Consider the following 27,317-nt stretch of genomic DNA (forward strand, 5'->3'; position numbering starts at 1 on the left):
TGTACTGCAAAAGTAGTTGCCTGTAAAAGGAAGACTTCATCGAACAATGTAGTATATTATTAGTATTTTACTTCTTACATAGTATATTACTTCTTAACTACATAGTATATTACTTCTTACTGTAAGGAAGATTAGAGTAAAAGAGGTCTCCACATTTTCCTTTTCTCCTGAATGCTGATACATGCCTCTCATGAGGACTCTCATTATTTCTGTGTCACTGAACAGGATTTTGAGACACAGAGGACACTTTGGCAATGTTTCTTTGACCTGGCAGTTGTTTGATAATAACTCTGCGCTGAGGCCAGGAGAAGAATTCTATGAAACTTATGGGACTGTGTGCTTCATGGATGGTGAAAGATCGAAGCCAATAACACTACGTGCCATTTCAGATAGAATTCCTGAATTCAATGAATTTTACACTCTAAAGTTGGTGAATGCTTCAGGTATTGTCTTCCATACCACCATTTCCTTCATATCTGGTAGAAAAGAGTTATGTTTAATCAATCAAAAAGAAACCAACACTGGAAAGAGCATTACTTTGAATCGTGTCTTGATACCCTATACTTTTCTGGTAAGGTTTTAGGTTTTATTTTTTTTTTTAATCTTGATTTCCAAATATAGGGAGAGTTAGTTCCCAAATTGCTGTTAAACACATTTTGGTGATCTGAACTTTAAAAGGGATACCTCTTGGTTTTTGAAATGAAACTTCTTAAAGTTCAGAAGTTTCATTTCAAAAACCAAGAGATCTGAATTTCAGATACATAGCTCTCCATGCACAAAATATAAAACAAAGATACTAACAAAGAAATAGCAAAGTTCTTAAAGGTTATGCGTGTCTCCCATAATAGAGGTTGCTTTTTTTTTTTGTTTATTTCCCTAGAGGAGGTAAAATACTTGTAGTTACCACTTCACATGACTTAAATTACAACTTTAAATTGCTACTGACACATTTCCTAATCTGGATTAATTCCACTTTAGTACTATTCTTGGTCTTCTGTTCCCTGATGCAAGTGCATATGTGCATTGGCCTTTCCTATAAGTGAAGTCCATACAGATGTACAAAAGATTTCCTGCTTATAATAGGTAGATTGCTGTTCACTTTGAACACAGAGATTCTACATTCACAACATGATCTTCATATCATGAATTATTACTGTGCAAAGATAGATGACTAACACCAGGACTGGGCAGCAGTTTTAATACACAACTGGTTACTGTTTTTGCAAGGTGTATGTATTTCTGTATCAGAGGCAACAGGCAAGATTTTGCCATTCCTGTAAGTCTTAGAGTAATACAAATTATTGAATTTGAATTGAATTTGGCCCCCATGCTTATCAAACGAATCAAAGGTAACCTACCTCATTGGCTAATTAAGAAAAGATGGACCTTGTCATGTTTTACCTGAAAGACATCTGTGTGTTTTGCAGCTGAAAAATAGTACGTGGATTTCTTTTCTACTGAAATTACATCAGCACAGTGTTTTAAGGATAATACAATTAAACTATGTAATTTTCAAGTTAGTTCATTTGCTATAAGTCCAGGGGATCTTAAAGGAAGATTTGAGTCTTTTTAGAAACTTGTTTTATTATAAAAAAAAAAAAGTACTTTGAAACTTTTTTTCTGATCATGTTGTTTAATCATTAACTTTTACTCTAACTTCTATTACATAGGTGGGTCTCCTGGTCCCGGTGGTCAGTTATCTGAAACCAGTCTTACTGTAACTGTCATGATCCCTTTCAATGATGACCCTTTCGGAGTGTTTGTTATAGATCCAGAGAGCCAAGAGAGAGAGATAGTGGAAGATACTCTTTCTGAAGATGACCTTTCCTATATTACGGACTTCACCATCTGGAGACAGCAAGGCACCTTTGGTGTTGTCCGACTAGGTTGGGAAATACTGTCTAGTACCTTCCAAGCCGGACTGCCATCAATGGTAGATTTCTTGTTGCTTGGATCATTCCCAAGCTCAGTACAATCACAGCCCCACATGAGGCGCCATCACAGTGGAACAGACGCTCTGTATTTCAGTGGAAAAGAGGATGCATTTGGCATTATCGGTCCTGAATACCCATACAATGGAAATAATGCAGTAACCAATTTTACATTTTCAGCGTGGCTAATTCCTAATGTCAGTACAGATGGCTATATCATTGAAAAGGATAACGATAACGGGGCTTTATATTACGCTGTGAAAATTCAGACAAATGATTCTCATGTTTCTGTAGTGCTTCATTATACAGCATTAGGGTCCAATATGACATATATGGCTAAAACATCAGTCATGAAATACCTGGATGAGAATACTTGGCTTCACCTTCTGATTACTCTGGATGAAAGTATAATTGAATTTTACATTGATGGAATTCAAGTTCTGGGAGGAATGAAGAGTCTAAAAGGAGAAGCGATTCTTGATGGTGAGCCTTCACTATTTTTCTCTGTATATAAAGCTCTGAAATGCATAGTCTAGCCACTTCAAAGGTGGAAGCAATACACTGAAATGATTATGTCTGTCAAGTTAATTGAAAGGAATGGATAAGAATTCTTTGAGGATTTTCAGGAAGCCTATGGGAATTATGTGTGAAAGTTCTAAAAAATTCAAACTGCTGCAAAGTTGAGTGAAAATAGAGGACTATTAATTGTATGATGCACTATTTTATTTCTGCTTTTAAAATTCCAGATTGAAGTTTAAGAAATCAATTTTTCCATTTGTACAAAGAATAGTACTTCTGCAGTTAGTAATTTCCATCACACTTGCAGTACTGTAGCTGAGCTGAGAAAGGTGTTTTTTTTTTTTTTCCCCTTGGTTTCTAGAACAAATATATGTGAAATGCAATAATGCTTTTATTGCTAGAAGGATATGTCTGTGCTGTAAATTTTCTGTGCTGTAAATTTTCTTTATTAGTGGAGATGGCATATGCTCTGTCTGGGGATAACACAATAGTTAGGCAAGTATGCCATCTCTCCCCATTGAATGTTGGGTAATACACAGTGGTGTGCATAGCAGCCCAGTTTTTCTAAGCATCCTCCACTTTGTGCCCTGGGACTTTTATCAGTTCCTGTGGTTGCTCGTCTCTAGCACTGCCACTCAGTGACATATGTATGACAATACACTGAAGAGCACAGCTTTTGTTTGTTTGTTTGTTTGTTTTCTTTTGTTTTCTGAAAAGCAACTGAAAACAGCTGATGTGTGTGTTTTAGCACAAGAGAATAGCATAGCATGGTACAGAATAGGATAGAGTAGGAATGAATATGAGGCTAGAACTAACAGGATGAAAAGCTTGGACAGCATAGGATGGAATTGTTTGGCCTGTGAGGACTTACCTGTTACACTGAGATGAGGCTCCTGATCCTCCTGATTTTGGATCTCAAGATCAATATGATTCCTAATCCAGGGACAATGAACAGTTTACCATTGCTTTTTAAGCAAAACAGGTAGTCAACTGCTGACTATTTCATATAAATACAATAACATGAGAAAATATTATCATTTCCTTCTCAGGTCCAGGAATAGTAAGAATTGGAGCAGGAATCAACGGCAGCAGTAGATACACAGGGTTAATGCAGGATGTAAGGCTTTATGAGCGTAAGTTGACACGAGCAGAGATCTATGAACTTCATGCAACTCCTGCAAAAAGTGATGTCCACCCTGTCTCTGGGTATTTGGAGTATCGGCAAGGAGAGACCAATAAATCATTCATTGTGTCTGCAAAGGATGACAAGGAGGAAGAAGGAGAAGAATTATTCATACTAAAGCTCATTTCTGTGCGTGGTGGAGCTCGAATTTCACAAGAAAACACCACAGCAAGATTAAGGATACAGAAAAGTGATAATGCTAATGGTTTATTTGGCTTCACTGGAGCATGTATCCCTGAGGTAAGGTAGTCATAATAGAAATTGTAGGTGACATTTCAGGCACAGAAAGCTAAATGGCAGGACCAAGTGACCTGAACAAAGCCTTGATTTTGCAGTGTTTGCTCTTCTGGTTAAGCAAAGTTTTCCTAGGATTTGGAGATGCATATGTTCTGTTAACACAACCTTAGTTCCACTGGGATTTACTGTATAGTTTCAAAAATAAAAATAAAAATGCTTTTGTTAAGAAAATTTAGTTTACTATATAAACTGAAGGCTAAGACTTATTTTTTTTTCTAGAAGAATATTTTACCTTCACTTCTGTTACATTTGATACTGAGTTACCAGTTAAAAGTAAGATTTAATTCTCTTTTTTTTTTTTTTTTTGGAGAATGGATTATTGTGAAGATTTTGATTTTAGTTTTCTGTGTCACATGATGTGTTTGAGATAATTTTGCTAGAGATCATGCAATGACAGTGTTATGGATTTTTCCACCTTCATTTGCTGTCATAAACTAAGTTATAATTTACATATGTTTGACGTTAATTGGTTGATTTAGTAGTGTTGTTTTTTTGTTGTTTTACTTTTAACAGATGAAATCTTATTTCAGCGGTATCCATTCTATATGCAGAGTGTACACTTGCTACTTTTTGAGGAGGCTTGAAATAAACATAAATCATTCTTTACTTCTTTAATCAATTATAAGGGGGAATAACATGATAGCTATCTCTATTGGTATTGGATTATTTTGTAGAAAAAAAAAATCCAATATAGTTTTAATTTGGGAACTCTTACAAGCTTTAATTACATTCGTTTTTAATCAAAGTGCTTATGATGTTTTTAAAATAACTATCTTGCCTGAGTGATAACTAGTTTTCAGTTTGGTTCAGTTTGCTTTTTATGTGCCAACCATATGCTATGATACTAGATTCCTTCAGGTTCAAGTGCCTCTGATACACTGTGATGCCACAGATCATCAGCCAACCATGAAGAAAAATTAAAAATTTATATGGCATGTTAATTGTTTTGCACCTATCTTATGTCCATTTCACCAGGGAAGTATTAGAGCTCTTAGCAGTGATGCGGGAACACAGCATTTTTTTACCAGTAGTTTATCTGTGCATATCTGTCTACTAGGCAGCTGAATTCACACGCAGTATCTATTACAAAGCAGCCCTGAAATTTATCTAATGCATAAGATAGCGTTAACCTTTCCAGTAACTTCCAGATAAAATTATTTTCTATGTTAATTTTATGAAGATTATTTTCTAAAATAGAAGGGCAGTACCAATTCAAGCTTCGTTCCAGAGATGTGAAGTTGTTGCTGCAGAAGTCATGTTATCTGTGAAGATACAGAATTGTAAGGAGGACAGTAGAACAGAAAAATCTGTTTTTCTGAATGATGATGATATAGTTTATTTCTATCCATACTGTGTTTGGTTAGGGAAAGTGCTGATCCAAATCTTTCTTTAAATAATTGCTAAGGAAAATTACAATATTGACATTAATATAAAGCAATAGTTTCAGTTGCTTTTGGCAGGTACATTTCAAGCATATTGATTCTGTTTCTGATACATGGTTTTAGGAAAGGGGTTGTGTTCAGGACAAACTGCAGTGTATTGTTGTTATTTGTTACCTTAGTAGTCCTCAGGGAGGCATCAGACTCTGTTGTAAATTCTACTAGGATTGTTCTGATTGGCATCAAGGTCAGTTTCAGTTTCCTAACACTCCAAAAGAGCTGAAAGTAACATGACAGCAATTTTTTACTTGAAAAATGGCATTAAATATTTTGGCATTAAATATTTCTGGCATTAAATATTTTCATGTTATCTAATGAAATTGCCTTGATTTACTTTGACAGTAATAAATGTTCCAAATTTTTGCTTTCTTCCAGACTGCTGATGAAGGTTCCACTATATCCTGTGTTGTGGAGCGTACAAGGGGAGCCCTAGACTATGTGTATATAAAGTACATTATCTCACAGGTTGATTCCATTGGCATTAATTACTCTGTTACCGATTTTTCTAATAGCAGTGGCACTATCACATTCCTTCCTTGGCAGAGATCAGAGGTAAACCCTACCTTCCTATTAATTATTCATCCTGTCCTTTACAAACCTCCTGGAAAATACCTTCTGAGGGTGCTTGGCTGGTTTTCATACTAGAGTGTTTACTTCACATGGCTTTTGTTATTATTTATTTATTTATTTGCTATTTTTTTGTTATATATTTATATTTTCTTTCTTTCCTTTTTTTTCCATCCCTGACAACAGGAAAGTGTTATTTGTAGCTCTGTGCATACCTCAGTTCAAAAGTCACCATGTGTGCATGTACATATTAGATATATGTACATATACGTAAAAAATACTAACTGTATTTATGTGTGTGTGTACGTATACTTTTAAAAGTGTAGATAGTCCATGTACTTTCGAAATTGGAAAATAATCAGGTTTGATCTGAGTGTTGTAACTCAAATTTATGTCCACAACAATTAAATAGACAATAGTAAGATTCATTGCTGTTCTTGCACTCAAGGCTATCCAGGTTCTGTCTCCTTTTAAATTCAAAATCAGAAACGGGAGATTAAAGGTGTTCTTGTAACAATAGCTGTTTTGAGTCTCCCCGAAATGATTACTGTCTGCTTCAATCTATTCCTCTGCATAAAGTGTGCAAGCAACTGGAACATAAGGAAATTATTCAATATTCTGGCCTTAGAGACAACTGAAATTGGTAATCAGAATTGCATATCTGAGTAGGGGGAGAGAAAGAGAACTGATGCATAAAGAAAGCTTCAGCTGCTTCTGAGAAAGCTTTCTAAAAGTGTTATGAAATTCCTTACTGGAATTAGAGGAATTAAAAAAAATAAAGTAATAATAATAAAAAAAAGGAAATACCAGGATAACTGAAGAGTAGGAATTCAAAGCTACAGAGGCTCACAATTAAAAAATGATGTGGGAAGATTGAAGGTCCAAAGGAGGACCAGAAAGATGACCAGAGAGCTGGAGAACCTGTCCTCTAAGGAAAGACTCAAGGGGTTAGATCTTTTCACCCTTTAGAAAAAAAGGAGACTTTGATCCCATTATTACAGAACCTAAAGGGCAGCTGTGGAGTTGACAGGGGCTCTCTCTTCTCAAGGAACCACAGAAAGACAGAGGGCAAAGAGTACTAAGACTGGGAAAGGTTTTGGCTGGAAATTTTTTACAACTACTGGAACAACTTCCTTAGGGACAAGGTTGGGTTGTCCTGACCTCAGCATCTGGGCCAGGGCAATCCCAAGCTGGGCAAAGAAAGCATTGAGAGCAGCTGTGAGGGAAAGGACCTGGGGGTGGTGGTTGACGAGAAGCTTGACGTGAGCCAGCCATGTGTGCTGGCAGCCAAGAAAGCCACCTGTACCCTGGGCTGCACCAACAGCAGCGTGGGCAGCAGGGCGAGGGAGGGGATTAGAATATAAGGAGGAAATTGTTCTCTCAGGGGATGGTGAGGCCCAGGCCCAGGCTGCCCAGAGGAGCTGTGGCTGCCCCATCCCTGGCAGTGCCCAAGGCCAGGCTGGATGGGGCTGGGGGCAGCCTGGGCTGCCGGGGGGTGTCCCTGCCGATGGCAGATGGGTGGAATTAGGTGGTCTTTAAGGCCCTTTTCAGCCCAAATGGTTGTATGGAAGATGTGGACTGAAATCTACTGAAGGCTTTTGCAGGAATCCCAGTGACTTCACTACAACTGTGAATCTGGATAATCTAATGACTGGCAAAAGCGTGTGGTATCTGAAAATAGTTTGTTCGTGTTATAATAGTTTGTTCATTCACCTTTATTTCTCTGTGAAATTATATTACTGCATTTCATACAATCATATATAGCATGAATTTCCAAATCTTTGGCAGCATAGACAAGGCCCACATTACTCTATCTAATGGCAGACAATGGCTGGTGTAGCCTCTTGCTACACAGCTTACTGGTCCAATGACTGCCTACACACAGAGGAGCTAATATGCATGGCTCTGCATGAAACAGACTGGTAGCAAGCTGCTCTTCAGGTGGGATACCCTACGGGACTTTCAACTGACGTTTATAATCTACTCATTACCATGCCTCTAAATATGATCAGCTACTTAAATGTTTTCTTCTATATGTTTGTCTAACTGTATCACGACATAAAGAAAGATGGAATTTTCTGAAGTGAATATGTTAGCGTGTTTAGAGCAAGGTTGTGTTAATACATGGTATGATCCACAATTCGAAGTGTCAGGTGGTATAATAAGCTCAATTTATTTGCTCTCTAAATTGGATTAATCACTGTAATGTCTCTTCATAAGCATGATTTCTAAAAGATTTTTCAATTTATCAGATATTTCATGTTCAATACATGGAAATTAAACTCCGCTTTTGTGAAGATATACAAAACCAACCAAACAAGTACTTATCATCATTTATTTATGTAGTTTGAAACAATTCAGAAAATATGCCTTCCATTTCCAGTAGCTTGGAAGCATTGTTTGTGGAAAGCATATTCTAGACATAAAATGTTATCTTAGAAATTAATTGAAATTATTTGGAGAGCAAAAAGATTGTTCTTTACTTTCAGAACTATACAGCAGATACAGCTGTATAGTTCTTTGAATTCTTTGACTAATCAAAGAATTCAGTGAGATAGGCAGGTTCACAAAACTCGCAGTGTTTCATGTTGCATGGTTTGATTTCTCCATGATTTGGTCCTTCTCTAGGTGTTAAATTTGCATGTTATTGATGATGACATTCCGGAGCTAAATGAATATTTCCGTGTGACATTAGTCTCTGCAGTGTCTGGAGATGGGAAACTAGGTTCAACTCCTACCAGTGGAGCAAGTATAGATCCAGAAAAGGAAACTACTGATATCAGCATCAAAGCCAGTGATCACCCATACGGTAACAATCATGGGAATTATACAGCCTTGTTTCAGATTATTGTGTAGTTGTTTCTAGTCAGATGAAAACTTTGCTTGGTCATAATAGTTGAGGAAGCAATCTCATATATTCCATTTTATCTAACTTGAATAAATTCATTGTTTATATACATGAATGAATGCTGAGTTACTTTTCTTTGATAATTTTACAAATTGGCCTCAAATCTTCCCTGACCAAACAAGCTGTGATTCACTTGTGCGGGCAAATAAAGGATCTGCATGTAGTTGATCCCGTCCAAATTTTTCATCAAATGAGAATTCCTGACAATGAGAGTCATTTCACCATGTGTCTTGTACCAGTAAATACACAAAATTGTGGCCCGTGAGGCTCTTTTGGGAAGAGAAGATTTTATTATTGTGCTGTGCCTGTATCAAGACTGACAGGAATATCAGTGAGAGAGGGTAAGGCACATAGCACATCTCTGGAAATAAAGTGATTGAGGCTTAAGGGTATACTGGTATAAGTGGTTTTTAATTTCAGAACCATCACAAGATACATTATCAATCATTTTATTTAAATTGTTTATCATCTTTAAAATTTCTTACGAAAAGCCATATAAGTAGTAATTCTTGTCTTTCAGGTCTGCTCCAGTTCTCTGTGGGGCCACCTCCTCAGCCAGGTGATAAAATGATTCTTCCAGCCTCTTCTGTGCCCCATATTACTATTAAAGAAGAAGTAGGACACGTCAGATTACTCGTAGTTCGTGCACAAGGCCTTCTTGGAACAGTTCTGGTGGAATACAGAACAGTGCCAGTAACAGCTTTCAGTCCCAAAGATTATGAGGTATGGCAATTGCCAAGGTGGTATAATTGTTTTGGAATTAATTAGAGTTATTTATCATGGAGATAGCCTTCAGTTTGACTACTCTAGCCCAGCTATGATTCTTTCACAGAAAGACTACTTTACAAGGTGATGTGGCAAATGAATATGTAATATTCACTTAAAAATATGCATTGTTATTTAACTTCTCCATTCTTTTCTCTGCAGTAAGTTGCATTGTCTAGGAAAACCCTCTGGTTTTGAACTTTTTTTTTTTTTTTTTTTAACAGAGTTTTCAGTGTAGCAATATGTGAGTTTTGCTGTTGTTACAGACCATATTATTCAAGGGCATGTACAGGTTAACATTACGCTTGTACGTTTGTACATACTGGGATTTGTATATGCCTAGCAAAATAACCTGCATGTATCTGCATTTGCTTGTCCAACTGATAATTTGTGCAGAAAAATAAGAAAAATATACATGAATGCAGATGCTCACCAGTATGTCGATTTAGACATCTTTTTTTTTTTTTTTTTTTTTTTTTTTGTAAAACAGATTCATCAGATTTTTTTTAAAGCTTAAGTGAGGAAAAGTAGATGTTTTGAAAAAGACAAAATGAAGGTTCTTTTTCTTTTTTTCATATGGATGGAAATATTAGACTTGAACAAAAATATGAAGAGCTCTTATATTGCAGGCTGTTGTGGGTACACTGGAATTTCAGCCAGGAGAAAGATACAAGTACATTACTGTTAACATCACTGATAATACCATTCCTGAATTAGAAAAGACATTTAAAGTGGAGCTGTTGAACCCAGAGGGAGGAGGTAAGGCACATATATCAGTCCCTTAGTTGTATTTTCATGACCTTTACTCATTCATAAAAATCTTGCCTTAGCATTATTTTCTATGTTATTTCTGAAAACAAACAAAAAGCACCTCTACATCCCCCTCCCTCCCCCCCCCATACTTCCCTCTCCTCCATACAGCTGTCTTTTGTCTTAGGGAAGAACTCTTCCTCAGTTCTCTTCTTAATCCTTGGTGGAAACAACCAGATCCCATAGCAAGTATATTATTACCATGTATTAGGGAAAGTGTATTACTGCCATCTGTTAGGTCATCTAAAGGCAATTGCTGCTTTTCACTTTATATAACTTCATGGTTGGTAATAAGGAGTAAAATAATGCAAAAATATATTAGCAATACATTGCATTTCAAAAATGTTGAATATTTATAAAATATTTAAGGCTAAACAGTCAAAGTGGTTTTTTTTTGTTGTTTGTTTTGTTTTGTTTTGTTTTAAAATTTATTTTGTTTTTTGTTTGTTTTGTTCCGTTTTTCTTCCACATGAGCGAAATCAGAGGAACCACAGTACATAGGTTAAAATGGATTACAGCAGTAATAGGCTGTGGATGCTGAGGGCCATAGGGAGTTTGCTGAGCAGTAGCTGCAGAGATAGCTCATAGATAACTGTAAGAACAAGACAAACACTTGAAAAAATTATTGGTTTGAAGGACTAGTCTGAAGGGATGGCAAAGCATAGTGGTGCTGCCACATAAACCCCTGAGTACCTTACAGACTTTTTTTTTTCCATTTGAGAAAAATTTTAAAGGAGATTGTAAAGCTTGTTGGAGGAAAAAGTAATTAGAAACACTGACAGCTATAAATTGATTTTTTTAAAAACTGATGTTATTTTTTTAAACAATTCAGAAATTGCGAGTGTGGTCCCTTCTGGGAAGTTCTATCATATTTCCTTGAATTAATCCAGCTCTCTGCTATGATTGTATGTGTCTATGGTGCAATATGGTCTCAGTGATTCTTTTGATAAAGTCTTGGAGATTTTTCACATATTTTGTCTTTTTAGTTGAATAGTTGTTTTGTTAAAAGGAGTCAAACTTTTCTCTTTCAAATCGTTGTGACAGAAAATTTACAACTAACTTTAGTAATCCAGTAACTAGATAGCCTTTTTAAAATGAGCCCTCTTTTTGGCCTTTCCAACACAAGGACAAAGCTTATGAAGTCCCCATTAGTTAAGCTTTCTGCAGATTTTCCCAACATTTTCACTTGGTGAGAAAATATTAGAATAAGGGGCTTGAGGGACTTTATCCCCTCCCCCTGTATTTTTTTTTTTCAATTCAAATTCCTCCATGACAAGCCTCAGTTAGGAGTGAGAAAGGGGAAATACAAAGAGGGGGCACAAAGGGGGAAAGAGAGGAAAGACAAAACTATATGTATGTGTTTTCTTTCATTCTGACCTCCCACTGCTATTTCCAATGTCATAAATTAAGTAAGAGGTGGCATATGTAAATCTTTTTTAGTCTTTATGAGAACTCCTGTACTCTTTCAGAACCAAAGTTGATACCTTCCTAGAGTGCTTCCCTCTTTTTTTTCCTGTTGTCCAGAATTGTTTAAATTTCTCTTTGCTTGCGCTCTAATTTATAAATGTATATATGTGTATATATCTGTATGTCTGTCATCTTAAAGTTGCTGAGCTCTTTAGAAATGATGGCAGTGGTAGTGGTGATGGGAACGTGGATTTCTTCCTTCCAACTGTCCATCAGCATGGTAAGCATTTTGGATTAATCTTTACTTCTTTATGCTAACTGTAATATCCCTCATAAATTACTCTACTGACACAGCTTATCATAGTGTTATTTTGCTTGTGGTTTGAGGTGATTAATTTAGGTATATCATAGAGTTCTGTCAAAACATTCTTTCCCATTTTAAAAAAAGGTTTAATTTCAACAGCAGTCAATGCTAACTAATACGGGAGATAACAGCTTCCCTATCTTCAAAGCTATATTTTTATAGAACACAATGTAGTTATTCTTGAAGTAGTTCATAAAATTAGCCTTGTTTGACAACTATAAAATTTTCTGGAGAGCAAAGAGGAGAGAAACTTTTTAAATTTAAGGTAATTTAAAAATTACCTGACTGTGCATTTTGGTACTTTCTTTTGCCACTTGCTTTATGCTTTGATCTCTGCATCTCAAAAATAATAAAAAATAAGTGGTTTTAGCTTTTTTTTCTAAAAGAATGCTTTGATTATTTTTCATTTTTTGAAGTCTGTATTTTTGTCACAACATACAGAAAACAAAAATAATCTTGAGAAAATTAAAAACATACAATATGCAGAAATAAGATGAAAACAAAAACACCCACTAAGAGGGAAATGATAATGATGGTGGATTTTGAATTAAACCCTAGAGACCTGAAAATATTGTGTTAGCACCCATTATCGAAATCAAATAATTTATTCCACAGTGACAGCCTGATTTTCTGTTTTATTCGTACATACAAAGGAGTTCAGTTTGAACCTGAGAGTATGTCTGTGGTTTAACCACTTTTTGGAACTTCCTGGGAAGTGTTGTTTCCTCTTCTGTGTTTCCAGAATTTTTTTTTAAATGCCAGGCTCTCTCTCTTTCTAAGCAGCAAGCTATCTCACACAAGATGATCATTATAGTAGTAGAATTTCCTGGACTAGCTTTTTCTTTGTTTTTGTTCCAGCTTCAGTTAAAATAGTACCTGCTTTTGTCCTGTCTGCACTGCTTACACTATGTTTTATCACATAACTTTCCCCTACTCTAAATTCTAGTTCATTTTCCTTAATTAGACAAGTAATTTTATTTCTTATCCTCCCTTAAAATATTTGCATTTTATATGTTGCTTTGGAGTGTTGTTCCATAGAAGGGCTGCCAGGACTGCATTATTAGAAGTGAGTTCCTTATTCATGTGGATAATTATTCCACATTTCAAAAGAAAAGAAAAAAAAAACAAAAACAAAAAAACACCACAAAATGCAAAACAGCAGAAATATTCCAATTATGCTTTTCTGTGTGCTTTTTGTAACAAACTTCCTTAGCTGATTTCTTTCATTTAAGAAAAGATGGTATAAAAAATAACTCATTTTGGCACTTGCACTTACAGCCAGCTTGGGAATTGCATCCCACATCGTTGTGACTATTGAGGCTTCTGATGATGCTCATGGCGTCTTTGAGTTCAGTACTGAGTCACTCTCAGTCAATGGAACTGAGCCTGAAGATGGATATAGCAATATTACGTTGCAGGTTAGAAAGTTTTGGGTCTCATATTGCTATGCAGTTGTCTTTCATGTCTATTTTACAGAGCATTCTGCAATATCTTTACAATAAGTCTACAGCATTTTAACTTATCATGCACATTTGTTTTGACATTTTATACTTCACTTTCTAAAGTGTATCTTTCAGCTTAAAACTAAAATCACACAGAATCACAGAATTTCTAGGTTGGAAGAGACCTCAAGATCATCGAGTCCAACCTCTGACCTAACACTAGCAAGTCCTCCACTAAACCATATAACTAAGCTCTACATCTAAATGTCTTTTAAAGACCTCCAGGGATGGTGATTCAACCACTTCCCTGGACAGCCTGTTCCAATGCCTCACAACCCTTTTGGTAAAGAAGTTCTTCCTAATATCCAACCTAAAACTCCCCTGGTGCAACTTAAGCCCATTCCCCCTTGTCCTGTCACCAGGCACGTGGGAGAACAGACCAACCCCCACCTCGCTACCGCCTAATGTTTTATATAAGTTTAAATTTGCTTCTACTTGTTTACATTTGAGGTATGAATATTTTAAAGTAAGTGCTGATGACACAATAAATACAGCAAAGCTAAGATGATAAAGATTACACTTTTTAAAATGAGTTTATTTTTAACCGATCATGTCAATGACTTTGCACTGTATATAATGGAGGGGCTGGATTGTGTGCAGCTTGCAGTTGGCAATGACATGCTTAAGATCCTCCAGGTAAGGATTAAGGGACATGGAAATAAGTTATAACAATAACATGAAGTCGTAGTGGGAGTCTGTTATAGACCACCCAGCCAGGATGACAACACTGCCAAATTATTCTAGGAGATAAACTATTAGAGAGCATCCAAAGGAGGGCTACTATGGTGGTAAAGGGTCTAGAGGGCAAGAAGTAGGAGGGGCGGCTGAGGTCCCTTGGTTTGCTCAGCCCAGAGCAGAGCAGGCTGAGGGGAGGCCTCATGGCGGCCTGCAGCTCCCTCACGAGGGGAGCGGAGGGGCAGGCGCTGAGCTCTGCTCTCTGGGGACAGCGACAGGACCCGAGGGAACAGCACGGAGCTGGGACAGGGGAGGGTCAGGCTGGGTGTGAGGGAAAAGTTCTGCACCCAGAGGTGGTCAGGCACTGGGACAGGTTCCCCAGGGATGTAGTCACGGCACCAAGCTGCTGGAGTTCAAGATGCTTTTGGACTACCCTGTCAGACATGCAGCTTGATTTTGGATTGTCCTGTGTGGAGTCAGGTGTTGGACCTGATAAGTCCTGTGGTTCTTCAGTAACTCAGGATATTTTGTGATTCTGTGACTTGTCTGTATTCCATTTTACACTTTTATGTTCTTCTTTCTTACAGTACAAAGAAGTACATAAATCTTTGTGTTTTCCACTTAGGTTGTGAGAACTCATGGGTCCCTGTCTGAGGTGACTTTGTATTGGATCATAGTCTGTGATCTTACAGAAGACCTGGTCTCTGCATATGGGAATGTAACATTTGATGTTGGCCAAGTGAGAGCAAATATTACTATACAAGTTTCTCCCGATGACGTGCCTGAACTGGATAAGGTGTTTTCAGTTCTGATCATCAATGTCTCCAGTGGTCGTCTTGGAAATCATACTAATGCAACATTAACAGTTTTAGCTAATGATGATCCATATGGACTGTTCATCTTTTCTGAGAGAAACAGACCAATAAAAGTTGAGGAAGAAACAAAAAATATCTCCCTGACAATAGTAAGGCTTCGTGGTCTTCTTGGTACAGTAGTGGTTACATACAGAACTTTAGGTGATGATGAAAAGTCACCCTTTCTTCCACCTGATGTTGTTAGAGCAATACAAGGAGAAGATTATATACCCATTACTGGTTATGTGATCTTCGCAGCCAATGAAAGTGAAGCCACAATATCCTTGCCTATTTTGGATGATGATGATCCTGAGAGGTCAGAATCTGTTTTTGTGGAGCTAAACAGTACTGTTTTGATCGAGAAAGTACAGGATCGGCCAAGTAAGTGTCTTTCATATGTAAACCAAAACCAAAATATGTAGGCTAATATTTATATTTAATAGGATAAAATGCAACAATTGAAATTACAGTAAAATTTTACCTCTGCCTAACTCTGTATAGTTAAGAATCCTTTAAGTTATATTACGTATGAAGATTCTGTGTCAGCATATATTTCCTTTAGCACAAAATTTTGTCAGGGGTGGACATTTCTTTCTCCCTTTTGCATCTGCTTTATCCCAGGTGTTTTAGGCCAACTGTATTACTGTATTGGTTTTGTGTACTAATACCTGCTCACCTGTTGCTTCTGTAAAGCACAATGATAGGAAATAAGCTACTTCCACTTACTGAAAGCCAAAAAAGCCTTTTAAACATTAAGTGGTGTAGAATTGCAGCTTCATGCTGGCTTTTTAGTGTAGAGGATATTTGCCTGATCCCTTATTCAGATAAATTCAGGTCATTACAGCCTTATTTATGCTTAAGAGCTTCTTGGCATGCCTAATTTCCCTTCCCTCTTCCCCATGCATCTCCCAGATTAATCTTGATTTTAAGGGAAATGCTACGAATAATTCTACTGGGAAACTGAAAGGTTACTTATAGTTCATCATAGCTAGTGTGAAATTCTGTTGTCCTACGGACAGATAAAAAGTAATTTTGCTAGTACCTCAGCTCTTCAAAGTACTGATGTTTTGTATGCTCCAGAGAAAGGTAGAATAATAAGTTAGTGAAAATGTGGATTTTCTGACATAATGTAATTCAAACACCAAAAGTATGTTCATTCAGTTTGTAGTTATATTTTGTCCAAATCTAAAATAAAAATTTTGCTGAAAGCTAGTAGTGGCCAGCCACTAAACTGAGGTGTATGTCTATGAACTGTATAGCCGTATATAGGAGGCATTTCAGGCTTGCTCTAAGAGTTGTTTGTTTGTTGTTGTTGTTTTTTTTTTTTATATTTCAGTTGTAAATTCTCCTCGTCTTGGATCAGTGGGTGAGACTATAGCTCATGTAATTATCAATGCCAATGATGATGCTTTTGGAACACTTCAGCTTTCAGCTTCAGCTGTGCGAGTTGCTGAAAATTATGTTGGACCAATCATTAATGTGACCAGAACTGGGGGAATTTTTGCAGATGTTTCTGTGAAATTCAAAGCTATGCCAATAACTGCAACAGCTGGTAAGAAATCAAAATAGCAGAAATACACATTCTGTGTTAAACCAGAAAGAACATACTGTATGCTTCGAGTAACCAATGCAAACAAGTGTGTATTGAATACAGTCTAGTAAAACAAGTAGAAAAACTACAACTTACATCAAATTTAAAACAGTTCAGAGATATCAACACTGAAGAATGTAGCAAGAAAAGTAAGGAAAGGGATTGGCTGTTTCCCTGGTGGCTGCTCACCTTCTCAAAAAAATAAAATAAATAAAAATAAAAAATCCTGTAGTAGTATATATAGCGACTGCATAGTCCTTCGTACATATTTCAACCTGCCATGCATGACTTATTTGAGTTTATTGGAGGGAAAGTGAGAGCTGGTGACTCATCTGTGACACAGACAGAAGTCAAGCACAATTCAAGAAGACTTTTACTTTACAAATGAAAGGTAAAGCTCTCGGGAGATCCCTGAAAAGCTCCATGAGGCAACCTTATGTCCTTTGAGCAACCTTATGCTCCATGAGCAACCTTATGTCCTTTAGTAAAATCTCCAATTAAACTCTGTTTAATTTTATCTCTTGGAAAGCCAGACAACTATCAGAAATCAAATATAGGAATGTTTCAGTAATGTGATCTTCTCAGTGGAAGATAATAATGGACCTTTTTTAATTGCTTCTTGGACTGACAGTGTAAACTCTGTTTTGGCCAAGATGAGATTTATTTTCATCCATCCAGATATCTAAAAGGCAGTAGGAAATAAAAAATTGTATTTCCTGCGTATGAAGATAAAGAAAAGAAAAACACACAAAAAAACCAACCCACACCAACATATGAACACAAGGGAATGCAAAAAGAAAAGTTAAATATTAGTGCTGATAAACATTAGTGATGTTTCATAATGAACCAGAATGACTTAATATTCTTCTGTGTTTTTATTGTTTTGTTGTTTTTTCATGTACATAACTAGGTGAGGACTACAGTGTAGCTTCATCAGATGTTGTCTTACTAGAAGGAGAAACAAGTAAAGCTGTGCCAATTTATATAATTAATGATATCAATCCTGAAGTTGAGGAGTCCTTTTATGTTCAGCTGCTGAATCAAACAACAGGAGGAGCCTTGCTTGGATCTTTGACAAGGGCAATCATAACCATTGAGGCTTCTGATGACCCATTTGGATCCTTTGGTAAACGGATTGTTATTTGTGTATTTTTTCTTCTCCAGTAGCAATCTACTGATTTGTGGGTGTGTTATTACTGGGCAATGGAATAAAAATTTTCAGAATACAAAAGAGGAAGTCTGGATGTAAAGGACAAAATAGTAAAGGACAAAATAAGATAAACTAAATTAAAGCATGTAATTAAGGGCAAATGGTGCCCTTATATAGTGAAATTAAAGCATTTGGTCAGTTTATATATCAAGATTTTGTGAGACAAAGGTGGATTTTGCACTCTCCTAATGGGGATGGATTTTAATTTAATTTGTATTTTTTAATCTATTCTAAGTGTTGCATAGCTTTAAGCTTAAGTTTACATGCCAAAACCTGTTTGCATAGTGCAGTGTCATTGTTTTACAAAACAATCAGGCAAAGCAGGTTTAAATATCTGGGGAAACTGGAAAGTACAAATATGAATTAAATTGCGTTCTTATATGTTCTGGTTGTTAGTTATTGTATTTTTCTTCTTTCTGTCATTATCAATAAAATGGATTGTGGACACTTTCCAAAAATAGTTTCATTATACAAGTTTTGAATGGTAATTTCAAATATTAAATGACATTTTAGAAATTTATATTTTCTATTTATTTTTCTAATTTATTTCAGTATTTCTGGTATATGTTTTCCTGCCATTTTATTTGAAAATCTTACTCTTTTGCCCTTTAGTACCCTACTTCGTTTCAGTTATTCCATTTTATCAGCAAAAGGTAAAGGAAATTGACAAAAGTAACTAATTCCACATGGATAATTCATTAACTTAATTCTTAATGACTAAAGATTTTATACAAGAAAGACTTATATTTGAAACAATTTAGATGGAATATGTTGACACATTTTTTCCACGAGTGACATAAAAATGATAAAAAATTTCTTCACTAGGAAAAATTACCTTCTTACTGTCTTGAAAAAACTTAGATCATGGCTAGTCTTGAACAATGGACATGTTGGCTAAACTCTTGGGTGGGGGCTGAATTTTCATGCTGATTTTCTTTGCAGATAAAAAGTAATGACACTGAAAGTTCAATTCAAAGTTTAAACCTGATTAACATTTTTTTACTTGTGCAAATGAATGCAATCAAGTGAAATAAAATATATAATTATGTAACTAGGATGGTGTTTTTATTGTAAATATTACTGTTAATGAAATACACCTGTTTGCACGTCAGTGTTCCAGATGACTGAATTCACTGTGGAGGAGCCTGAATTTGGATCAGTACCCATAAATCTGCCAGTAATCCGCAACGCTGGGACACTTGGTAACGTTACTGTTGAGTGGGTTGCTACCATTGGTGGACACCCTGCTGATGAGGACTTGCAGGTTGCCTCAGGCAATATTACTTTTGCTCCTGGGGAAGCCTTTCAGATGCTACTATTGAAAATCCTGGCTGATGATGTCCCAGAAATAGAAGAAGTAAGTCAAGCAGTTACATCTTCCTTGACGATGGTATTAGTTTTGACTTGTTCTAGAAATATATATGATGGAAAACAAGAAATGTTCCAGCAGGAAGGTGCTAGAATTTCTTGTTATACTTTGCTTGTAATTGTTGTTAGAAAACAAACAAACAAACAAACAAACAAACAAACAAACAAAAAACCACAAATTGTCTAGCTGCATTATTTCTTTTTCTTTTCTTCTCTTTGAGATTGTCCGTGTAGAATTAACTCAGGCCTCCAATGGTGGTGCTATTGGGTTAGATGGTGTGGCAAATATTATAATACCTGCCAATGATAATCCTTATGGCACAGTTTTCTTTCATCAATCCTTGTATCGAGTCCAGGAGCCACTAGAAAGAGATCTGCTGGCAAACATAACAGTCAGGCGAAGGTTTGTATGTTTGCTCTATTTATAATTACTATTTTTTCTTTACTTTCGTTTTCACTATAATGACAAATTTCAAGCTCCTCTCTGCAAATGTGCATCAATTCTTTGACCTGCCGTCTCAACATATTTTCACTTCAAACACGTTTTTGAAGTAGATGTCTGCTTATTACATAAATTACTTAAATGTAGTATACATAGAAATGCACAATGTAAACTCAATACACACAGTGTACTATTCATTTTGTCTTTTTAATCAAATCATTTAAACCTGCACGGTAGCCTGTTCCTGTGATTTGAACAGGAGGACAAAATGGGCCAGCCCTTACAGGATGAAAATAAGAGAAGGAAAAGAGGTTTTATGCATGTGATCCTAGAAGAAGGGTGATAAGTCTGGGTGTTGCTGGTGAGGAGAGCTGCCAAGTCCTGAAGAAGACTAAGTTAATTCTAATTCCTAGAACCACATGTTTACAAATATGCATTTTTAACAGACTGCTACCTAAGCTATAAATAATCAAACTTGCTATCCACAAAAACAAACAAACAAACAAACAAAAAACAACAGATAACTCGGTCTGGTACTAGCTTCAAAAGAAATGCATTTTAATATATTGTTTGGAATTTTTCAGCAATTCAGAAAGGGTCAGTTGATTTTGTTCTCTTCTATTATTAACCCAGAAACATGTAGAATATTAGACATCCTTTGTCAACTAATTATTTTATTATAATCTCTTTTAGTGAGGGGAGATTTGGTCAGCTGCAGATTTTCTACAGCACTTCTGAGACTGACATTGTAGCTCTTGCTGTGGAGCAAGGTCAGGATATCCTGGCCTATTACGAGTCTCCTGTACAAGGAATTCCTGACCAACCATCCAAGACCAGAGTGAATGTGTCAGCAGCAAGTGACCCTGTGTACTCCTGTGCAGCTCAGTGCCTAAAAGAACAAGCATGTTCGGCCTTTACATTTTCCAGTGCCTCAGGGATACCTCTCTGCCTTTGGCTGACGTCAGATATCAGCCCATTAACTAACACGTCAGGGTTCTGGACCTACAAGAAAAATGTTACCAGTGCATTCGGCCTTTTCAGCACACAAGCCATTGCTGGCAGTGATTATGAACCTGTTACAAGACAGTGGGCCATAATGCAGGAAGGGGAAGAGTTTGCAAATCTGACAGTAACCATACTGCCTGACAGCCTGCCAGAACTGGATGAGAGATTCACTATAACACTTTTGAAAGTAGAACTGATGAATGTCTCAGCCAGCTTAAAAAACCAACCAACCATAGGACAGCCAAACACCTCCACAGTTATCATAATGATGAACGGAGATGCATTTGGAGTGTTTAAGATCTACAGTGTAAGTCCCAATGCAACCGAGAATGGTCTGTATGTTGAAGTAGAGGAACATCCTCAGACCACCGTGCAGCTAATGATACACAGAACAGAAGGCAGCCTGGGACAAGTGGCAGTGGAATGGCGTGTCACTGGTGGGACTGCTACTCCAAACTTGGATTTTATAGGTGCCGGTGTGACTCTGGTGTTTGCTGAAGGTGAGACAAGGTCTTGTTTTGACTTCTGTTTTATAAAACTAAGAAAAAGAAAAAAAGAATGTGACAAGTACATGATACTGTGGATGTTTTGACAAGTGATGTCTTATTGTTAGGCTAAATCTCCCTGAATGCTAAGGATATGTGTGCAAAAGAGTATGTTTTTTCATCAGCATGTAGCATTATCCACCAGAACACACACAGTGGTAGCAAAGCACAATGAAATATCTAAAGAATAAATATCTAAGGGTTTTTATTAAAGAAATATTGCAGTGTGCACTATAAAGATTTCCTTTACCACATAAGTAAAGATTAATAAAGCAGCCGAAGACAGTTGTTACAGCAAGGATAATGGAAACAAGAATCAGGCCGAAGTGGTCTTTTGTTAGCCCTCAGTCACTACAGTACTAATTTTTCATGACATCTCTTTAAATTCTGAGATCATTTTGTAAAATAACAGAACATACTTAAACGTAAAGTAACAGAACAAACTTAAAAGAATTGCAAACAGGACAAACAAGTCACTCACAAACATTATATAAGTACCACTCAGCATGCTGTATTTTATGATATATTTTATATTTTTAAAGTCTGACTTAATCGAACTGATATTTTGAAAGCAATTTCCCGGAGTGTAGTAAAAATTCTAGTGTGCTAGCTTGATAAATCATCTGAATGGTAAGGTATGGCTGCTGGCAATGATTCTGAGTCTGACATGTAATTACATTACCAGTTATAAGTTTAGTAAAAACTGATTTTGAAGTGTTTTGAAAGACAATCTAGCAGGAAATACACGTGTATTCTGTAAATTGGTATTCTCATGATCATAAAACACAGCTGGGTTATGCACATGCACTGAACAACAGGATTGTGTTGTAAATTTTAATGGATATACAGCGACTAGAGATTAACAGTGTTAACAGTAGCTGCTTACATTATTAATCTTTGATAGTCCCAAAGGCAAGGAACTAACAAAATGTCAGCCCATTCCAATGCATTCCCTGGCTCAGTAAATGTACTCATATTGAGTGTACACCCATGTGTATATGGTTCATCAGAGAGTTTAGCACCTGGTGATTTTTTTTTTTTCAAGAATGATATTCCCCCTTTCTAAGTTAAATTTTAAAGTCATAGAATTTGTAATGAAAATAAAGAATTCTAGGCATTCAGAAATAATCCCTATATAATTAATTTCTACATAGTATATTTAATGATGTGATTTTTTTATTGGCTTAATGTGACTGATCAATAGTAATTAAATAAAATTTGATAATGATGTTCACAGACTTACAGAAAGATCTAAGTTTGTTTCATACAACTTTAATGTTTTTTTTTTTTGTTTTTTTTTTTTTTTTTTGTTGTTGTTTTTGTTTTGTTTTGTTTTTGTAATTAATTATTTTCAAAACGAGATGATTAAGTCTTTTTACAAGGTGGTTTCCAAGTGGACACACATTGTATACATTCTTCTCCTTGCAGGTGAAACAAAGAAGATAGTCACGCTGCCCATTATAGATGATCCAGAGCCAGAGGATGATGAAAGTATTGAAATCAGCCTGGTCCATACTGAAGGAGGGAGTCGAATTTTGCCCAGTTTTGACACTGTCACAGTGATTATTCTGGCCAGTGACAATGTGGCAGGAATTATAAGCTTCCATACAGCCTCAAGATCTGTTATTGGTCGTGAAGGTGTGTTCCTTGTGTTGACCACACTCAAATTTTAATGTCAGTTTTTATCTTTGTGCTTTCTGTTGATAATGACTCCCAATTATGGTGTTTCACTCTTCAGAGAACACCAGCAAGCAGAGAATATCCACATACTTCACATGTACTTTGAACTGTTGCAAGCATTCATAGAATCGCAGAATGGTTAAGGGTGGAAGGCACCTCTGGAGGTCATCCAGTCCTTTTCCCCTCAAGCAGGGCTACCTAAAGCAGGTTGCTTGGGACCATGTCCAGGCTTTTGAGTATCTCCAAGGAGGGAGACCCCACAGCCTCTCCGGGCAACCTGTGCCAGTGCTCCCACACAGCACAGAAGTGCTGCCTAATATTCGGAGGGAACCTCTTGTGCTCCAGTTTGTGCCCACTGCCTCTTGTCCTGTCCCTGGGCACCACTGACACGAGCCTAGCTCTGTCCTCTTCCACCTTCCCTTCAGGTGTTTATGGACACTGCTGAGATCCCCCTGAGCCTCCCCTTCTCCAGGCTGAGCAGTCCCATTTCTCTCAGCCTCTTCCCATCCCTCGATCATACAATAATAATTTGGTATGGAACAAACATTTGCGTTATTGTTTTAAAGAATATGTTGCATGTTTCATCTACAGTCTGATGCAGTGTCGCAGAGGATGATAATAGTACTGGTGGTGATTGCTTTAGATGGCCTCTGATGGAATACGTGAAAGGGCATCATAACCTTTTGTTTCTTATCTAGGTATGGTTTGTGTTAATTCTGTGCCAAGCCAGCTGTGGTATGATTATCTAAGAAGAGCTGTTAATGAGCACAAGGAATTAATACAAACTGTCGCAGTCCCAAAGGTTATGGTGACCCTGAATACTTTCAACTGCTTCAATGTTATTCATAGCATGCTACCAAATGCTGGCTGCTTGAAACTCAAGTACTTGGCTATAGTTCTATTAGTATATATAGTTATTATTATATTAAATTTTTGCAGGTTGTGAAAAGAAATAGTTCATTGCCTTCCAGCAAGAAAAAAAAAATAGGTGTCTTTGATTAAAAAAGAGAGAAAGAGAGAAAGAGAGAAACAGAGAAAGAGCAAAAGAGCTAAGGCATTTGGATTATTTTAGTTTTTTTGTCAAAATATTTTTTTTTCATTTCAATGCAGAATTTACCAGACATAAATCCAAATATTATTAACAGTTACTGTGTTACTAAAAATTTTCTGTTAGGTGAATAAATTGTGTTTTCACAATGTGCATGTTATTTTTTACCTTATTGAGGATAAGTGTAGTATTTTTTATTGGACAGGGGTCTGCAACAGTCGTGTAACTGTATTACAAGAAAATGCACTGCAGTAGCTTAAAGTAATGAGGAAGTGGTTGATGCTTCTGTCTTCACAGTGCTAAATACCCACCTCTGTTTCTCTATGTAAGAGATACATCACTTATGAAGTCACAATGTAGAAATATAAAAGTATGGATAAGGATTAAGTATTAAAACAAATATTGAATTTAGCCTAATAACACTTTCAATCTTCAGAAATCAATTAGTGTTCATATTAGCATTTATTGTGTATAGAAATACCTATAGAAATACAATAAAAAATCTTGGTAAAGCTGACAGGAAATGTGGGTCAGTAAATAACTACTTGGAATCTGTAGTAATGACTTCAAGTTTCTTCTCAGTGTTTGGATTATAGTGGAACAGCTTTCTATATCTTACAGCATTTTTTCCCAGTCTTCAATGAAAATTCATTGTAACTTATATATTGAAATAAGCTTTGTCTTATTTGTGTGTGTGTGCATGTGTGTGTGTGTTTTCCCAATGGTATTAAACCATTGAAACCACCTTTCTGTTAAATCTTTATTTCTTTGTAATGGATATGCAAAATTCTCAAATAGAATATAGTGGATTGCAGTGCAGTGTTAAACTTAGCCTCAGTTAAATTAGTTAAATTTAGCCTCAGAAGAACCTGTAAACTGGGAGTCTACCATCCAGATATCTGACTGTAGAAGTGGAATCCTTGTGATATCAATAAATTTTGAATTCCTTAATTTTCTTAGAAGCAACATGGACCAACTTAAGCCAAAGCTGTCGACATCAGTACATCTCTGAGACTTACCTGAAGTTGGAAATGTTGAGGCTGAATATTTATCATTTATGTATTTGAAAATGGGTGTATACAGTTTTTGTATTACTTCTCTAAAATATTAAATTTTATTTAAGTATATTAAGGGCTCTTGAAGTTAATAATTCTTTTCTCTTTCATTGGTAGCCAATATACATGCATATCTCTGACTCTTCCTTACAAAAAAAAGAAATGTAACTATAAAATTTTCAGATTTTTCTTGCCAGTTTTAGTTGTACAACGCTGTACAATTCTGTAAGGTAATAGAGTAGAATAGCAAGATAGCATCCTAACTTGCTGCTCTCTGAATTGCATAATCAAAGAGACTAGTTGGGCAGTATAATATTATAACATTATCTTATGTATTGTAAATTCTTCAACAAACAAAAGAAGTCTCATGTTTTTACACATCTCAGAATTGTAGATTTCTACATGTTTCATGTCTCTGAAAGCCTATGCAGTACAAAATGTGCTGTCAAACTTAAATTCTGTGGACCTGAAAAATGCTTGTGAAATATGAATTCCATATACATACATATTATAAATAAGCATCTGTCCTCTATTGTGAATGTTTTGAAAAATATTGCCTACTATCCATTCCATGTTAATATAACTTGCTAATTTCACATTTCCACGTTTAAAATATATAATGGAAATTTTACAATAAGTTGTGAATATAAAACTATTTTCTACATTTTACAAAGCCCACTAAGAGGTCTGCTCTTTTTAATTAAAGTGCCTCTGGGGTTAAATGTTATAAATGTGCAAAATACCATAACATTTGCTTCCTTTATATGCACGTTGTCCAGCAACACTGATTACCTCTGAGATTATAAGAAATTATTAACATTTTCTGAATGTTTTGTTTTGTAACAGTGACCTTATTTGTAAGTTCAAACTCACATAAATGGAACTTACAGATAATTATAAGCATTTTTTTCTGCATGCACTGAATAAAGTCACAAGACAGTGCAAATGTTCAAATAATGTGTATTCTTTGCAGGGAACTTTTGTAGAAAACTATTATTACTGTTGGTATATACAGCAGTTACTGTTTTGTGCAGTTTACAGACTCATATTGCTCTAATGTTTGCACATGTATTCATGAGCATTCCCTTTCTAAGTTATTCATTTATACCAAGTTCCCTCAGCCAAAGAACGGCTGGGCCTGTTCAGCCTGGAGAAGAGGAGGCTGAGGGGAGACCTCATCACAGTCTACAACTTCCTCGTAAGGGGGTGTCGAGAGGCAGGAGACCTTTTCTCCATTAACACCAGTGACAGGACCCGCAGGAACAGGGTTAAGCTGAGGCAGGGGAAATTTAGGCTTGACATCAGGAGGGGGTTCTTCACAGAGAGGGTGGTTGCACACTGGAACAGGCTCCCCAGGGAAGTGGTCACTGCACCGAGCCTGTCTGAATTTAAGAAGAGATTGGACTGTGCACTCAGTCACATGGTCTGAACTTTTGGGTAGACCTGTGCGGTGTCAAGAGTTGGACTTGATGATCCTTAATGGTCCCTTCCAACTCAGGATATTCTATGATTCTATGATTCTATGATATGTTCATAGTTCTTTCCAAGTGTGAACTAAAAATGGAAAAAAACTTGAAGAGTTTAAGTTTAGGATTTTCTTTTGTGATATATAACTACTGTGAAATTCAAATTAACAATTAAAAATATCAATATCTTTCAGAAAAAATACTTTAACTGTGTGATGCATGTTTTTGACTTCTCATTTTTATAACTAACATGTAGAAAAAGAGACCTTGAAACATTGCAACTTGTCCTTTATTCCTAGGAGAACAACTACAATTCCACGTCATAAGAACTCCTCCAGGACTGGGAAATGTTACTGTTGAGTGGAAGATAGTAGGGCATAATGTAAAACAAAATTTTGCAAACTATTCTGGAATACTTTTTTTTCCTGAGGTAAGTCCATGAACAGTGATGTTGGCTACTGGAAAACACTGTGATTGGAGCTGATCTGAGAAAAAGTGTGCTTTTTTAACAGTCTTTGTTTCTTGATTTGTTTATTTAATTTCTCACTTACTTTTGGACTTACAAACTGGAGGGAGATTGCAGTTCTTGATACTTTTCATAAAGAAATTATTCAAAATACTTGTAATTATTACTTAATATTATTGTAATTATATACTTGTGTTTTATAAAATAAAGGCTAATCAAT

At 36.2% G+C, this 27,317-nt stretch overlaps 1 protein-coding gene across 1 annotated transcript in view; it reads left to right on the plus strand.

The window, feature by feature from the left end:
- ADGRV1 (adhesion G protein-coupled receptor V1) overlaps positions 1-27,317 on the plus strand; it is a gene marked incomplete at both ends in the record, with an annotated part of 271,966 nt that overhangs the window by 33,958 nt on the left and 210,691 nt on the right. Inside the window, 17 exons of the mRNA XM_084304820.1 lie at positions 226-443; positions 1,671-2,414; positions 3,500-3,873; positions 5,745-5,921; positions 8,565-8,745; positions 9,365-9,567; positions 10,239-10,368; positions 12,026-12,106; positions 13,469-13,608; positions 14,993-15,602; positions 16,558-16,773; positions 17,723-17,938; positions 19,135-19,379; positions 19,612-19,793; positions 20,526-21,337; positions 22,811-23,020; positions 26,931-27,061. Coding sequence (XP_084160946.1) covers positions 226-443; positions 1,671-2,414; positions 3,500-3,873; positions 5,745-5,921; positions 8,565-8,745; positions 9,365-9,567; positions 10,239-10,368; positions 12,026-12,106; positions 13,469-13,608; positions 14,993-15,602; positions 16,558-16,773; positions 17,723-17,938; positions 19,135-19,379; positions 19,612-19,793; positions 20,526-21,337; positions 22,811-23,020; positions 26,931-27,061 — 4,870 coding nt within the window. The remainder of the gene's footprint in view (positions 1-225; positions 444-1,670; positions 2,415-3,499; positions 3,874-5,744; positions 5,922-8,564; positions 8,746-9,364; positions 9,568-10,238; positions 10,369-12,025; positions 12,107-13,468; positions 13,609-14,992; positions 15,603-16,557; positions 16,774-17,722; positions 17,939-19,134; positions 19,380-19,611; positions 19,794-20,525; positions 21,338-22,810; positions 23,021-26,930; positions 27,062-27,317) is intronic.

Source organism: Netta rufina, assembly GCF_964035555.1.
Source record: "Netta rufina genome assembly, chromosome: Z".
Classification (NCBI taxonomy): domain Eukaryota; kingdom Metazoa; phylum Chordata; class Aves; order Anseriformes; family Anatidae; genus Netta; species Netta rufina.